General features: G+C 25.9%; 2 protein-coding genes and 1 long non-coding RNA gene across 4 annotated transcripts in view; 1 reads left to right on the plus strand and 2 right to left on the minus strand.

The window, feature by feature from the left end:
• LOC100207024 (uncharacterized) overlaps window positions 1-2,796 on the minus strand; it is a 94,329-nt gene extending 91,533 nt beyond the window's left edge. For both annotated transcript variants that reach the window (XR_010636456.1, XM_065789966.1), the window contains exon 1: window positions 1,584-2,796. Coding sequence is in view for 1 of the 2 variants with exons in the window: in XM_065789966.1 (XP_065646038.1) it covers window positions 1,584-2,720 (1,137 nt within the window). In the remaining variant the exon portion in view is untranslated. The remainder of the gene's footprint in view (window positions 1-1,583) is intronic.
• Window positions 2,797-2,965: 169 nt separating this feature from the next.
• LOC136075720 (uncharacterized) lies at window positions 2,966-7,331 on the plus strand. The gene is made up of 2 exons (XM_065789156.1): window positions 2,966-3,001; window positions 6,594-7,331. The coding sequence occupies exons 1-2, from the start codon at window positions 2,966-2,968 to the stop codon at window positions 7,329-7,331; spliced, it is 774 nt and encodes a 257-aa protein (XP_065645228.1).
• A 758-nt stretch (window positions 7,332-8,089) lies between these two features.
• Window positions 8,090-16,552, minus strand: LOC136076330 (uncharacterized). The gene is made up of 2 exons (XR_010636172.1): window positions 16,329-16,552; window positions 8,090-8,519 (listed from the first exon to the last, which is right to left on the minus strand). It is a non-coding gene; the product is annotated as an uncharacterized LOC136076330 (long non-coding RNA).
• Between the last annotated feature and the right edge of the window lie 593 nt (window positions 16,553-17,145).

A 17,145-nucleotide genomic window follows, 5' to 3' on the forward strand; every position in this document is an offset into this window, starting at 1 on the left:
ATTTTATACTTAATTAAAATAACTTAAATAAAGATGGAACTGAGTAGCATATTAACTAACTGTTGTTCAATGCATTTAAAAGACATTGTAATACTAAATATTGGAAATTTTTATTGATATTGTCTTATTACTTGAAAAAACAAAAAAGGTCATTGAATTTTGGGAATTTTAAACCCATTGGGAATTCCGCATTATACACGGTGCCACTAGGCTGGCTAACACCCTAGACTCTTGTCACCAATTAATGATTATTATATAAAACGTTATAATAATAAAAAAATGTGTGACTTTTGTTCTCAACAACTACAGCTAATTAATTACCCAAATTGAAATTACACGAAGAACATTAAAATGTACAAAATCCATAGGCATTTGCACACAAACTTTCAAATTCTCGCTCATATCCATTTCATTTGGACAAGAGACTTAGCTCCTCCTCCAACACCAACTGTAACATCTTTGCATGGAAAGTTGCAAAATATTTTCATTTAAATGTTTTATTGTATTACAAAGATAACTTTATCATAAACCTATTTTTTAATTTGGAAATAAAATGTATGTAAATTATTTCATATAATTTCTCAATAAAACAATAAACACTATTTTTGTCACTAGTGTTTAAATGACGTCCAATGCCAGAACCGAATTTGTGAAAATGTTCTAGAACCGAATTGTGTAAAAACTGCTTAGAATCGAAAAAGATTTAACTAATTTCTAGAATCGAATTTATTGAACATAGAATGAGATGATCAAATATCATTAAAAGTTTAATGAAACTAAAAAAATTTTAAAAAAACCCAATTACTTTTCACAACCGAATAATTTAGCATCGAATTTTTCACAGTCAAATTTGTAAAGTTAATTTTTTTACAATCGAATTTGTAATTCTAAAACGTAATTACTTTTCACAGCCGATTAATTTAGCATCAAGTTTTTTTACACTCGTATTTTTTTACAACTGTAATTTTAATGCATTTGTGATGCAGTTCAAAGATGGCATAATTTTTTCAAACTGGTTTTTGTGTTAAAGGTTAAAGTGTACATGATCCTTCAAAAAAAGGTTTTTATTATTTTCAAAAATAATGTATTTTTTTTTGTTGCAAAATTTTGTGTAAACATTGTAAAATCCAACGAATGCATGTGAAAATATATCAAGCTTTGTTTAAATTTAAAATAGCAAAATAAAATACAGAAAAACTGAAGGTGACAAACGGAAAACATTTGTGTATGTTGCAGGGGACTTTGGCTGGATGATGATGATGATGATGATGATGATGATGATGATGATGATGATGATGATGATGATGATGATGATGATGATGATGATGATGATGATGATGATGATGATGATGATGATGATGATGATGATGATGATGATGATGATGATGATGATGATGATGATGATGATGATGATGATGATGATGATGATGATGATGACATTAAGGTAGACGATAATAAAACATTAAAGAAAAGGTAATAGCTCAGTTAAGCAACAACTGTGGTAATTTTTATGGTATTTGCAAAAATACTTCATATTATGGGAGAGAAACAACATTTTTTTAAATAATGCTAAACTTATTTACCTGACAGGATATTACTTCACTTCCTAAATGTTTGTTAAAAAGTTTACTTTGACTTTTTTTATCATTAAAGTTGTCTCCTTGAAGTTCAAAGTTTTGTGGTTTACCCTTTTCTGTATTATTTTCATTTGTTTCGTATGAAGTCAAGCGATCTAACATACTAGAATTTGAAATTTGTGGTTCTTCTAAAACAATTTGTTGCAATTGAGCCATATTGCTAGAACTAAAATAATCGTTTTGGTCTTGTATTATTGTTGATTCAATATTATTTCTGCTTAAGGGTTCAGATGATAATTCAAAAGGAAAAGTGTTATTTACAACCAAATTTATTGGAATTTCCTGCATGTTTGAAGAACAACTGTTTATAATGTGAAAAGGATTAAGTTCACTAGATTCTTCACTATCATAAAATATTGAGTTAGTACTGTTTGGAATATGTATTATGTTTCCCCTTGCATTTGCACTCTGGATTTGATTACTTCTATGTATGTTTCGTTGCATATATGGAATATATCTGGGTGAATTATAATTTGGTGCAATTTGAATATTATCACCAAATGGTAAAAATGTCCTGTTAGATTGTATATATGACATACAGTCTCCACCATTAGTAGTTGGGATTTGCTGAAAAACCTCTTCAGCAAACTCTTCTGTGTGTATAGGAGATTGATTAGTGTCAAGAGAAAAAATATATTTTTGAGAAATATTTTCATTTTTAATGTTAAAAACGGTTTCAGATGATTCTCTGGATGACGATGCTTCAAAATTGGAATCGCTGCATGAGGGATGCTTATAGTATTTTTTTTCTTCGCTAATTTTTAAAAATGGAATTCGGCTGCATTTTCCATTACACTTTAATACAAACACATATTTTTTATTTAAAACAGAACATTTAACTTTGTCTTTTATTTCAAGAACTTTATGAGCTACTGTGATATTTCCCGTGTTTTCACTATTATATGAACTGGACTGTTTTTTTTCGTTTTTATTATCAGATAAATATGTGATAAGTGTATTAGAAATACAAGCATATAAGTTATCCAAGCTTTCATCGCGTTTGTATTTAAAATCAAAAATGTGAATATTTTTTGGGTAGCAGTAGTTATTTTTACCTTCATCACTTCCAGAACTATCGGCCATTTTAACGTGATTTTTAACAAGAAAAATAATATTTTTTGATCTAGCCCGGTCGCCGAGCCATGTGACCTTAAAATAGGGTACAACTAATTTTTATGGTTTGATTTTATTTTATTTAAGTTTATTAGAACAGTAACACATGCTCTAAAGAACACACAAGTCTAAAAAGTAAATAGGACTCCGACATCGTGCCCCACGACAAAAAAATAAATATACAAGAAAGGTTACAAAATTAGGAAATTACAACTATGACAAAAGCAAAAACTGTTACACGAGATAGAACAGTATTTTTTTAAATTGATGACGAATCGAGTATTAAAAGTCAGTTAAAATATGAAAACTTCTAAGTAAAACTTTTTTGATTTTTTCAATATTTATTTATTCAGTGCAATGTGATGACCTGACCAGAGGGCAATATTCTTAAATAGGTCTTATGTAAGTAGTAAAGCCTTTTACGAGAACACTTGGATCACGACTTTTAAAATACTTTAGTTTTAAATATCCTCGGATGTTTGCTGCACCGACAACATTTGAATTTAATATTTGTAACTTAGGAAAGTGTCCTCATAGCCACACCAAGGTCTTTTAGATATTTTAGACAAAGTTAATTTATGAACTCTAAGTTTATAATTGAAATTTATATGTTTACAAAAAAAACAAGGTGATATACTAAGTGAGTTCTGTTCAGAGAAAACTTTGTTGATGGCAACAGCTAGGTTTTGGCTATGATTCGTATCCCTAAATAATCTATATAACTTAATACTGTCAGCATATATAACTTATTGTCAGCATAAGAGAACAATTAAGATTTTTGATTACAGAGAATTGTTAATATGAAATATATGGTAAATTGGTAATATACAATAAAAATAACGATGGAACCAAAATAATACCTTGAGGAACTCTACTAATAATGCTTGATGGTTTTGAAAGTGAATTTCCGACCAAAACTTTGTGACATCTATTCGAAAAAATGTTGAGATCCAATTAAGGAGCTTATTTCTTATACCATACATTGCAAGTTTTCTTATGAATTTTAATGAGCAATACCAAAATAATGGGTGTATAAAACTAAAAACAAAAACAAAAATCTTTTTCTTAAACATAATTTTAATTTAATGACATTATAACCAATATGCTACTGTATGTAAATCAAGAATGTTGGGGAAAAAGGATCAAAAGTTGACGTAATTTGTGGACGACCCCTTAAGTAACTACTCTGATGTCACTTTATCTTCTTTTTTTTGCGATCGTTTTTTTTTACTTATTGAATAAATATTTTGCAAATAATTTTTGATTATGTTGTGAAGAATCTTTTTCTAAATAAGATGATATAAAATTTTAATACAAAATAAATAATTTTTTTTCTGTGAATGGTCGGTCAAGAATTTTTTTTAAAACTAAATTTACAAAGACCAAGTCGTGCTAAATAAAAAGTGGCGAGCTTTCACTCAAAAAAGTTGCTAAATCATTCAGTATACCGGTAGTAAGTCCTTATAGACGTTACTACGGTTTTGGTAAGACGATTGGCAGTGGTTCAAAAACAAGATTGTGTTAGATTTGCAGCAAATGTTTTGCATCCAAAACGTTGACACAAAATACGAAAAAATGTAGACGTGTCAAGATGCAAAGAGGAGTGTTTCAATCAATCAGAAATATTTGAAGGGTTGAAAGATGGTGACAGTAAACAAGCTAGTAAAAAACGTAGGCTTGACTTTGATGATGAGAAGCAGGTAAATCAATTAACAACAGCAACACCAGCTACAACAACCACACCAGCAAGTCAAGTGTAAAAAGTGTCGTAATGTTTTGAGCAAAGCTTCAATCATAATAGTGAATGGTATCAGAGCAAAACTTCAAAATGTTTCTTAAAAACATTTTTAAAAATTGTTTGATTTTTATATATTTAAATACATCTCAAAATTCTCTGAAAAAAAAAAAGAATTAAAAATCTTTATCCCTTAAAAATAAATTAATTATAACTACTTCATTTGACCCGCATTACCTCTATTAGGGAAAGGTTGCATGATATGAGCAGGTTCCTTAGATGGTATAACTTCTTTTACAGGTAGGTTACTGATTTATTTGCGAATTTATTTGGTAAAGTATGTTCATACAAGTCTGACGGTGATATTTATTGTAATTACTTGATTGTATATTTGATAATCTCTCATGGTTTTATTGTTTAAAAATTTACCACCCCCGTTATAATTTTTTATTATTCAATATTTTATAATTACGTCACAACGAAACAAGATCATCAAAGTTCATTATATCCTCAATATTTTATGGTTATCTACTGCTAATTCCACGGGTTATATAAGATAATACATAAGCTGTTGTTATGCTATTTAAATTATGAGAGTACTCAGTGAAGTTGCCTAAGATGATATGTTTTGAGACGCTCAAGATGAGATGCCGATTTTTATTAAGGAACTCGCGTTTTTTTATTAAGGAAATCGCGTTTTTTTAAAGTTACTCTCCACGGAGCTTTATTTTGGTATATCAAGAGCTAAAGTTTTTTCAAAAAATAGTATTGCAAACTTTTCTAGAGATTTTATTTAAGATAATATAAGATTTTTTTTTTTTTTTTATGAGTAACTTTTTATTATATTAAGTTTTTTTGAGTTTCATTAAAAAAAGCTCATCTTAAGAAACTGGTTTTCTAAGATGAAATGATTGGGTGTGTCGAAAATAACGCGATTTTAGGTATAAAGATTTTTTTTTTAAATGACCTGTTCGTTTATATTTTTATATAGGAAAGACTAAATTATGATAATCTGTTTATATTTTTTGAGAGGAAATTTTGAGATAATCGTTTATATTTTTTGAGAGGAAAGACTAAATTATGATAATCTGTTTATATTTTTTGAGAGGAAATTTTGAGATAATCGTTTATATTTTTTGAGAGGAAAGACTAAATTATGATATATATATATATATATATATATATATATATATATATATATATATATATGTATATATATATATATATATATATATATATATATATATATATATATATATATATATATATATATATATATATATTGGCTGTAAAGAACAATACACTGTTAACATGCTCAACTTATGCAACCTTTCCTACTAGTATTTTAGTTTTAACAAACTTTTTTTATCTTTTTACTTATTACAAATCCGCAGTTTTAGTTTTTTTTTTTTGTTATCCACCTCCTCAAGGCCGAGAAGGCCACTACAAATGAGGAGGCTACTTATTAGTGGTTATAACCCTCTCTCAAATCTATAGCTCCGAAACACAAAACTTGACGAACAAGGCCGCTGCGCAGGGAAACAAGTTGAGCGCGGTACTACCAGGAACGTGGTGGGGTTCGAACTCGGAACCTCTCGCTTATGAAGCGAGCGCTTTACCACTACACCACTACCGCATTACGGACGTAATAAAATAGAAAGAACATACACACCTTTTATTTTTCCCTTTATTTTCTTGGCGCTTTTAATAACCAATTTTTTTCTTTCTCAAGCTAAGTTAGCAGTATAAAGCAGTATTATATTGAAAAAACACCACTTGTTTATAAACACCAATTGTTCATAAACACCACTTGTTCATAAGTTTGGAAACAGAAAAAACAAGTTTAGCTATTTCCGTAATTTTCACTTTTGGGAAGTTTTTAGTTTACTTCAGTTTATTTCAAGTAATGATGATAATAATAACTCAATTTTTTTTTTTTTGCGTATTATTAATCAAAATTAAATTTGGTACAAAATAGTGTTTGTAACTTTTTAATTTGGACTTTGCAAGATAATTTTTATTATTTTGCAAAATTCACATTTTTTTCTGTAACCATCGGCTAGTACTGCTGTAATTTAATACTCACCATAATTAATGAATTTGAAAAGGATCTCACTTCTGCTACAGCATGGGGCTCACAGTGGCTGGTGAACTTTAATTCAGATAAAACTCAGTTTTTTTCAGCCAATCACTATCGCAATAAGTTAGATCTTCCTATATTTGTGAACGGTGATGTACTCGATGAGTCATCTACTCTTTATCTTCTAGGATTAACTCTTACTTCCAATCTTTCTTGGAAACCACATATCAAATCAGTTGCAAAATTAGCATCTGCTAAGGTTGCATCTCTTTATCGAGCTCGACACTTTCTTACTTCAGATTCTATTCTCTATCTCTATAAATCTCAAATCCGGCCATGTATGGAATACTGTTGCCATATCTGGAGTGGATCTTCTAACGATGCCCTTTCTCTTTTAGACAAGGTGCAACAACGCATTGTTAACATAGTTGGACCCGCTTTTGCAACCAACCTCCAACCATTATCACATCGTCGTAATGTTGCTTCTCTTTCTCTTTTCTACAAATACTATAATGGGCACTGCTCGAAAGAGCTAGCGTCTCTTGTGCCATCTACTAAAATTCATTCTCGTGTTACTTGTCATTTGATTAAGTGTCATCTTTTTTCTGTGACTGTTCCTAAGTGCTCCAAAAACGCTTATTCGTCTAGTTTTTTTCCTCGAACATCAGCTCTTTGGAATTCACTTCCTTCATCTTGCTTTACTGATTCATATAATTTGCAGTCCTTTAAGTCGTCAATCAATCGCTATCTTGCTCTAGCATCTTAATTTTTTCTCTTTCAGTAACTTCCAACTTTAATTAGTGGCTGCCTGCAGCCTTGTTGGAAGCGAAGATGTTGAAAAGAAAAAAAAAAAAAAAAGAATTGGTTCTACGCGGTCGTTTACAAGCGCTATGTTTAGGCAAAATCAATTGACATTTGCTGATTGATTGTTGATACGTTGACACACAAATTAAAAAAATTTGTATGAAGGTTACGGTATTTAACTTTTTGGGAATAAAATCAATTTTTTTTTATGTCTGGATTTGACTATTTAGTACAAAAGACAATATTTTTTGGTGGTAAGTTCTTTAAATTGTGTTAATTATTAGCAATATAAAATGGCTGATAAATTATTTTGAATACATTTTGTTATTTTGCCCAAATATTTTGATTTTGAATAATTGTAATTTTTTATAAATTACTATAATTAACTTTCTTCCATAATTTGTAACAGATTTACATTTAATTTTTATATCCTCTATCCTAACTTATTTCCTAACTATAAATCCTCTTATTAATAACTATTTTAATAAAATACAATTTTTTTACGTTGAAAAAAAAACACAAAAATAATACTCATAAGAAATGACAATTTATATTGAAGTATAAGCATAAAAATAAAACTAGATATATAACAGTTTATTTCTTTATATAAAGTTCTGAATAAATCTTTTAAATTAGTTTCTTTTTTTTACTATTTAAACTGTTTAAATATTTTCGTTTTTCAACTATTTTTATTTATATAAAACTATTAAAACAAAAATGTTGTCTAAAATATATAAAACTTATATTTAATATAAAGTTTAAAATAAATATCTTTTTTAAATTATTTACATTTTCTTTTTTGACTTTTTTTATATATAAAATTTACATGTAATTGTTAAAAAGTTACATAAAAATCTTTTTTTTTTCTTTTTTTAATTTCAGGTCTGTGCGCTCTATTTTTAGGATTAGTTTTCACTGAGATTTAAGGATGCTTTTTAACCGCATTGTTGGTGAAGGAATGGATTGGTATATAACCTTTAGTTTATTGAACTCATGATGAATTCATTCACCTCCTTGTTCACCATAGAATCTAAAACCAGCACTCCATTTTTGCAAAAATGGTATCGCATGATCCTCTGTAGCTTAGGTGGCACTGAAGCATGAGGCCATTTAGCGCGATAAAATTGCATTAAATCAGCAACATATGATTCTGTAAACAAAAACACATTTATTAAATAGTTAGACAGAAGAAGAAAAAGGTTACAATTTATTATCTCACAAATTATCTTGATACCTTAGGGGCCATCCATAAATTATGTATGCAAAAATCTCTAGATTTAGACCCCGCCTCCCCCGTGTTAAACCACATACATTTTATAACACCCTTCCCCCAACTTTATCCTCCACTTGCATGCATGGAGATATCACCCCCTTAACTTTAGTTACTATTATAAATTATATATTTTATAACATTTGTATAATATTTATAATATAATATTTATAATAATTATAATATATATATAATATTTGCATTGTGGGGGTAGGGTGTTGTAAAATGTGGGTGGCGCAACAAGGGGAGGCAGGGTTTAAATCTAGAAATTTTTGCAATAACTTAATTTTGTCTATACACATAATTTATAATGTGTATAGACAAAATTGACACAAAAAATAGTATAAGTTTCTGTATTACAAAAGTTTTATTTTGAAAAACTTCAATTTTTGAATTAAAATTTCAAAAGATTTTACACATTTTAACCACACTTTAAAACAATGTTTTAATTGTTTTAAAGCGTAGTTTTAATCTTATCATAATCTTATGCATTACATACGCACCATGGGGACATTGCCTCCCCTTGGTGCATACGTAATATATGAATGGCCCCTTATCTATAATTATTTCTTTGTTAGTTTTTGTCTAGATAAGTTTTGGTATTTAGTTACACTTACAACATAGACTGCTCTAAGAAAGGATTTAATTCATTTTGTAGTTCTGATATATCAATATCTGTGGTCAAATTGTGTATAGGTATTATATTTTCTTTTATTGAATTAAACATTCCAATTATCTAACATTTTTTGTATTTACTAGGTTGTTTTTTTTTAAACAGTTTTTGATTTTTTTAAAAGTGAACGTGTGAAAACTGTACTGTGTCGCACATTTTCAGCCATTTGACATGTGGCACAGTTTATCATATGTGGTTGCCAGTCAGTATATAGAGAAAAAGAAAAAGAAAAAGTTGTTGTTTTCCTTTTGCTTGCATTATTAATAACATTTCAATAACATTTGTGGCAAATTTTTTTTGGATGTATGTTTTCTATTTCTTCAAATTGAATAAGAAACACTTTCTCTATCATAGTTTTTAGATTAACAGTCAAATTATAGTCTTTTTTCTATGCATTTTGCACAAGTTCTGCACAACTAATTTAAATTTTCGTAATGCAGTTCCATCTAATGATAAAACACTATTTAATCAACGTAGAGATATGTAATTTGTAAATAATATAAACTAATATAAGGGAATCTTTAAAATTTATAAGATTATCCTAAACTATATTATATATCATTATTTTGTATTATATCTCACTATGTTGTATTTATTTTTTATTATTAAAAATTATGACCATATAAAGTTTAAACCCCCCTCAATTTGAGGGGGTTGCAAATTTTATATTGTCATAATTTTTGAATGCTAAAATATTTTACTATGATATTTAAAATTTATCGATGAATATAAGTCTAGTTGAAAATAATACAAAAAATATTTCATCAACTTGTTGCTCTCACGTTTGGGGCAGGTAGGGCTAAATTTTGGGGGCTTTTTTGTTCCTAAGCTCCAATCATCGAAATTTTTTGCAAAGCATCCTTATTTGACATAAGTATAAATATATAAATGTTTGGAGTTAGCTCCATGTCTGGAAGTTAGTTATCTCAAAGATCAAAAAATACTAGATCCGCCACTGAATATATTTGTTATATATATATATATATATATATATATACATATATATATATATATATATATATATATATATATATATATATATATATATATATATATATATATATGTATGTATATATATATATATATATATATATAACACATATATTGTATGTGTGTGCATATATTGAATGTATATATATATAAGTATATGTATACATAAGTATATATACATATATATATATATATATATATATATTTTCTTCAACTTGAAGTTGAAGAAAAAATTAGATAAGAGTTCTCTTCCTGATGATCCAGCAATGGTGAAACTTCAAGTTGAAGAAAAAGTTAGATAAGTGTTTTTTACTAATTTATTATTGCTCTGTTCTTTAAGAACATTGAGCACTCTTTGTAAAATACAATACACAATTTATATATATATATATATATATATATATATATATATATATATATATATATATATATATATATATATATATATATATATATATATATATATATATATATATATATATATATATATATATATATATATATATATGTATATATATATATATATATAGTATATATGTTACTGTTACCCGCAGTACCAGGAATTAGCTAAATGCTAATGCCTATAATATATTTAATATTGCAACTCTGAGTTTCATGTGTTATCACAATCATCAGGCAAGTAGTAAAAGTTTAATTTTGCTACAATTTGTTTAGTGGACGTTACAGTTTATATTTGTATTTTAGATCGTTACAGGACGGAAATTGATTAGTAGTTAGGTTAATAATATTATTAATTTGTTTTTAGTTGGCTAATAATTGTGAAATAGTTATATGTTTAATGTTGTTTAAAATATTTTTTATGTGTTAATGTGTATTATTTGTGTATTAAAAAATAATAAAATAAAAATAAGAAAATAAGAATTAAAATTGATATAAAAATATACAGAATATTATGAAATATATTACAAAAGCTGTGTATGTGAGTAATTTATTAGTTAGCCTAGAGATATATGGAGCAGATTAGTATAGTTATTTTTATTTTTAGTTGTTAGTCAGGTTTGTAGCGAGCTTTGTAATTTTTTAATAAGAATTTATCTTCGTGGCGGCACTATAGAAAACTGAAACTATAGAAAAAATTATAAAACACCACAACAAAAAAATTATCTTCCCAAGAATTGAAAATAATGATCCAAAATGCAACTGTCGAAACAAAGCAGAATGCCCCCTGAATGGTAAGTGCAAATCCACAAATATTATAAATAAATGCATCATCGCAGCAAAAAACCAACCCAGCAAAGTTTATATAGGATTAATGGAAGGTGAGTGGAAAACCAGATACAACAACCACAAATCATCATTCAACAATATTAAATACAAAAATTCTACCGCCCTATCAAACTATGTCTGGGATTTAAAAAACAATTTTAATGAAACTCCTATGCTAACATGGTCTATTCTCAAATCAGTACCCCCCTACTCGAATATTTCCAAAAGATGCCACTAATTCTGTATGAGAAATTTACTATTATATCATATCCAAAACCTGAAGAACTGTTAAATAAGAGAACCGAAATTATATCAAAGTGCCGCCACGAAGATAAATTCTTATTAAAAAATTACAAAGCTCGCTACAAACCTGACTAACAACTAAAAATAAAAATAACTATACTAATCTGCTCCATATATCTCTAGGCTAACTAATAAATTACTCACATACACAGCTTTTGTAATATATTTCATAATATTCTGTATATTTTTATATCAATTTTAATTCTTATTTTCTTATTTTTATTTTATTATTTTTTAATACACAAATAATACACATTAACACATAAAAAATATTTTAAACAATATTAAACATATAACTATTTCACAATTATTAGCCAACTAAAAACAAATTAATAATATTAATAACCTAACTACTAATCAATTTCTGTCCCGTAACGATCTAAAATACAAATATAAACCGTAACGTCCACTAAACAAATCGTAGCAAAATTAAACTTTTACTACTTGCCTGATGATTGTGATAACACATGAAACTCAGAGTTGCAATATTAAATATATTATAAACATTAGCATTTAGCTAATTCCTGGTTCTGCGGGTATCAGTAACATATATACTATATATATATATATATATATATATATATATATATATATATACATATATATATATTAGTAGTAGAAAATCACTTAACAATATATATATATATATATATTAGTAGTAGAAAATCACTTAACATATATATATATATATATATATATATATATATATATATATATATATATATATATATACACATATATATATATACACATATATATATATATATGTATATAAATATATATATATATATATATATATATATATATATATATATATATGTATATATATATATATATATATATATATTCTTTTTAGATATTGATCATATGCTTTATTCGTACATTTATATACATTTGGTTGTGTCAATAAATTTAAAATTAATAGACACAATTGATTTTTGGTTTCTTGACACATAAATTTTTAAAAGCTGTACAAAGATTTCCGTAATCAGGAAATACAGCAATTAATTTTGGATATGCATTGGCTATTTACAACAAAAAGTAATAATCTTTTGTTATTAGTGAGTAACTTCTTTAAATATTTTTTTTCTAAAGTAATTTTTATGCTGTGTATTAGTATTGTATTTTTTATTGTACAATGTACCGCAACATATAAATTAAGAGGTAATTTTGTTTAACTTGTTTGTATTTTTTGAAATTATTTAACGATACAAAATTATATTTAATTTATTTAATTATTAAATATTTTGAAAAGTAATAATATGCCTAGATTAATTATATCTTTAGTAGTTTTAAAGTTCATGAAATCTCTAAAAATGATGGATCTTTTTACCATTTTTATATATTTATAAATATATATTTATATTTATGTATTATATAAGTATATATTTTTATTAAATATGGGCTAGGTGATGCTCCTTTGCTGTAGAGAAGGTAAGTTACATAAAAAAAGAATAACTTGAATAAACCAATAAATATATATTAAAAAAAAAAATTATATATATATATATTTATTGGTCACCATTTTTGTATACATCTGCCTATTTACATTGTTTGTATACTTTCAACCTTATATTTTTTGTCTTTTTATTATCAGTTAATTTAAAGAAAAAAAAAATCCAAATATTTACATCAGAGGAAGAGCTCACTTCAGTGAAGTAAGAAAATAAATTAGAAGGTTTGACAGGATAAAATAAATAAAGATGTGTAAAATTCTACGAACAAGATAGTATACAGGGGTGTATAACAAGATAGTATACAAGGGTGAACCTTTATGATCTTCATGTACTTTTTTCTCAAAGGGCAACTAAAATTTTGAAAAAAATGTCTTTTGGTAGCCCGACAGGACAACCGGACAGTTTCTTATTTACAGTAAGTATTTATTAACTAGTTAATAAACATTTACTGTTTAATATTAAACTAATTACCAGACTATGTATTATCATAATGGACGAGCCAAGTAAGACATAAAATGCATTTCAGAATCCAGCAGGGTGACTGAAAAACACCCCTGTTATATAAAATATTATATAAAAATATATTTTTACAATTTTTTTGAAAACAATATTTTTTTATTAGAAAAGTTAAAAATAATATTTTTGTGGAGACCCATAGACTTTTTGTACGTACACAACCTAAAATATCCATTAACGTCAATTACTGAAAATTTTTGGCACCCAATATTTTATTTGGTTAAAATACTTTTGGTATTATGAAGCATCTGCTGTAACACATTTCTTTAGCATGCTTTAATTGTCAAACTAATATTTGTTTTGAGTAGATAATACCATAAAAGAATAAGAAGATAAGCTAAAATAAATATTATCTTTTAAAACAATTTATCTTTTAAAAAAATGTAAAAACAGGATTTAAACCATAGGTTTACAGAAACAACTCGATGCTCAATCTGATTGAGCCACACATTTATGTAGGCCAAAATAAAATAATAAAAACTTTTAAGTAATAACATAGATTACTTTTAAGTAAGCAAAAATAATGGTTCATATAATAACAAAATGACTTTTAAACATTGAAATAATTAAAGTGAACTTAGAAAAAATGCAAAGACATAGTTTAATGTACATTAAAAATTATTATACAATTTAAATAAGTTACTCACAAATAGAAAAAAATTAATTCTAATTACTGTTCGAAATTGTCAAGTCCAAAAAAAACTTCAATTAAGGAATTGAATACCAAACAAACTTTGCAACAAATGTTCTAGAGTTATGTGACAAAGAGCCAAAAATCATTCAACTGAATTAATTTTTGATTCATTGACACAAATCCAAATATACCATTTTAAACACACCACATTTAAAAGCACAATCTATTTTATTAGTACAGTCTAATAATAAAATATAGCAACCTAATATAATAATGAAAATGAACTTAGGAAAAATTAAAAGACAAAGTAAACATATATATATATATATATATATATATATATATATATATATATATATATATATATATAGAAAAACTTTTTAATTAATAAAACCATTTTATTAATTCTAAACAAAACAATACATGTTTCGACTATCAATAGTCATCTTCAGTTGAAGTTTAATTTTTAAATTTGTTTAAATACCTATATAGGTGATTTTTTCAATACCAATACAAAATGTAATTATCTGTGTACAAACTATTAATTTAATTACAAAAATACAACAAAAACTATTATAAGAATAACAAGTCATACTAAAAAACAAATACGAAGTGACGAAAGAATAGGTTAATAAAAAAATACATAGAAAGTAATAACTAAACAGAAAGTGTCAATTGGACATGGTTGACCTGTTTGTTCATACTAGGTTATAACCATTCTATAAACATGCTTTCTTTAAGTTTTAATTCGAAATTATTAGATGCTGAATCTAAAACGGAAAAACACTTTTCATTTAATTGCATAAAACAATTTTCATTACCATGGAGATGTTTATAGATATGTGATTTTTTGTCTCTCTTATAATGTTCAGTTATCCGTCTCTTGAGATGGCGAGTAGTTTCGCCTATATAACAGGAGTTACATCATGCACATACGAATTTGTAGACCACAAACGATTTGAACTCTAGAGGAATAGGATCTTTAGAGGAGAAAAATTTTGAAACTTTTAGTGAGACAAAAACTAGTTTAAAATTTACAGAACAGCAATATCTTTTAACAATTGAATTCAATCTTTTTTTAGTTGAATCAGATATTTTTCCTAAAAACAGTAGTTTAAAGTAAGACAAAGGTTCTTTGATTTTTGGTTGTGATGGATTGTTTGTGTTAATTTTGTTTAAATAAGATTTATATATTTTCGATGTTAGCTAAGATGGATACATATTTCTTTGAAATACTTTGAAAAGGTTGTTTTTGTCGGAGTTAAACCCTAGATATGTGTATATATATATATATATATATATATATATATATATATATATATATATATATATATATATATATATATATATATATATATATATATATATATATATATATATATATATATATATATATATATATATATATGTTTACTTTGTCTTTTCATTTTTCCTAAGTTCATTTTCATTATTATATTGGGTTGTTATATTTTATTTTTAGACTGTACTAATAAAATAGATTGTGCTTTTAAATGTGGTGTATTTAAAATGGTATATTTAGGTAAAATATACCATTTTAAATACATCACATTTAATATTATTAATTATTAATATATATATATATAATATATATATAATAATATATAATGTATATATATATATATATATATATATATATATATATATATATATATATATATATATATATATTTAAAAAATTTATAAATAAACAAACGATCTTTTTACAGCAAAAAGATCTTGCACAAAGATACACATTTAAGGTTATTACACATTTTATTTTCTCTATTTCATTTAATTTATAGTACAATTAGGATATTTATTGATTGAATTAAATTAAAAGCATGAAAAAATGACTCGTTTACAAAAACGAAATAGAAAACAACTACTACCACCTAAAATTTATATTGTAACTAAGAACCGCGGCCATTTTACAAGCATTTAAAGACGTTTAAAAATAACTGACGCATGCGTGCCTAAACGGCGCTTTTTCCTTATATCTGAACGACCGTGTCTACCACTAATCCACTACCACCACTAATCCGCTACCACCACAAATCCACCGCTACCTTTAATTTTGCTGGTCTTTTAAAATTTTATATCGTTAAAAATTACTTTAATCATATCGTCCCGGTCAAAGACGATAAAAGATTTTTTTAAATTGATTTTAGATAACATCTTAAGTTATTAAAAAAAATTTTTTTTTCAAATATGATGTATAGAAAAAAGAACTTTTTAATTTTTTTTTAATTTCTTATACGATGAAAAAATGTTTAAGGCTTTTGTAAAATGATCGTGACGATATTAGGAATTTTGTTGTTTAAGAAGAAAAGTAATAAAATTTTTTTTTTTTTACAAAAACAACAAAATCTAGCAACTTATGCCACACACATAATTGTCTCAAGCAAAAGGTAATAAAGAATTGTATTACATTTGTTAAAATATTTTTTTATAAAAACGTGTTGTGAAATGTTCTGGTAAATGACCACGTTTTTTAATTAGACATGAGCAGTGTGTTTTAGTAAATATTTATTTGAAAGATATTTAATTTATTATAAAATTTTTATCTAAAGAAGGTCCCAAATATTTATAAAAGAATGAAAATGATCGGACACGCAAGTGGATAATTTTGATGAGTAGAACGTTTTTTTGCTTCCAATCAAGGAAGTTTTTTTGCTTCACACCAGAGTGAATTAAAAAATAAGTAAA

Source organism: Hydra vulgaris, chromosome 02 (assembly GCF_038396675.1).
Source record: "Hydra vulgaris chromosome 02, alternate assembly HydraT2T_AEP".
In the NCBI taxonomy this organism is placed as follows: domain Eukaryota; kingdom Metazoa; phylum Cnidaria; class Hydrozoa; order Anthoathecata; family Hydridae; genus Hydra; species Hydra vulgaris.

Bases quoted from the DNA above. Each gene is read 5' to 3' on its own strand.
- LOC136075720 (XM_065789156.1), top strand. From the start codon at position 2,966: ATGACAAAAGCAAAAACTGTTACACGAGATAGAACA. The intron at 3,002-6,593 runs GTATTTTTTTAA...GAATTTGAAAAG, and splicing joins CTGTTACACGAGATAGAACA to GATCTCACTTCTGCTACAGC.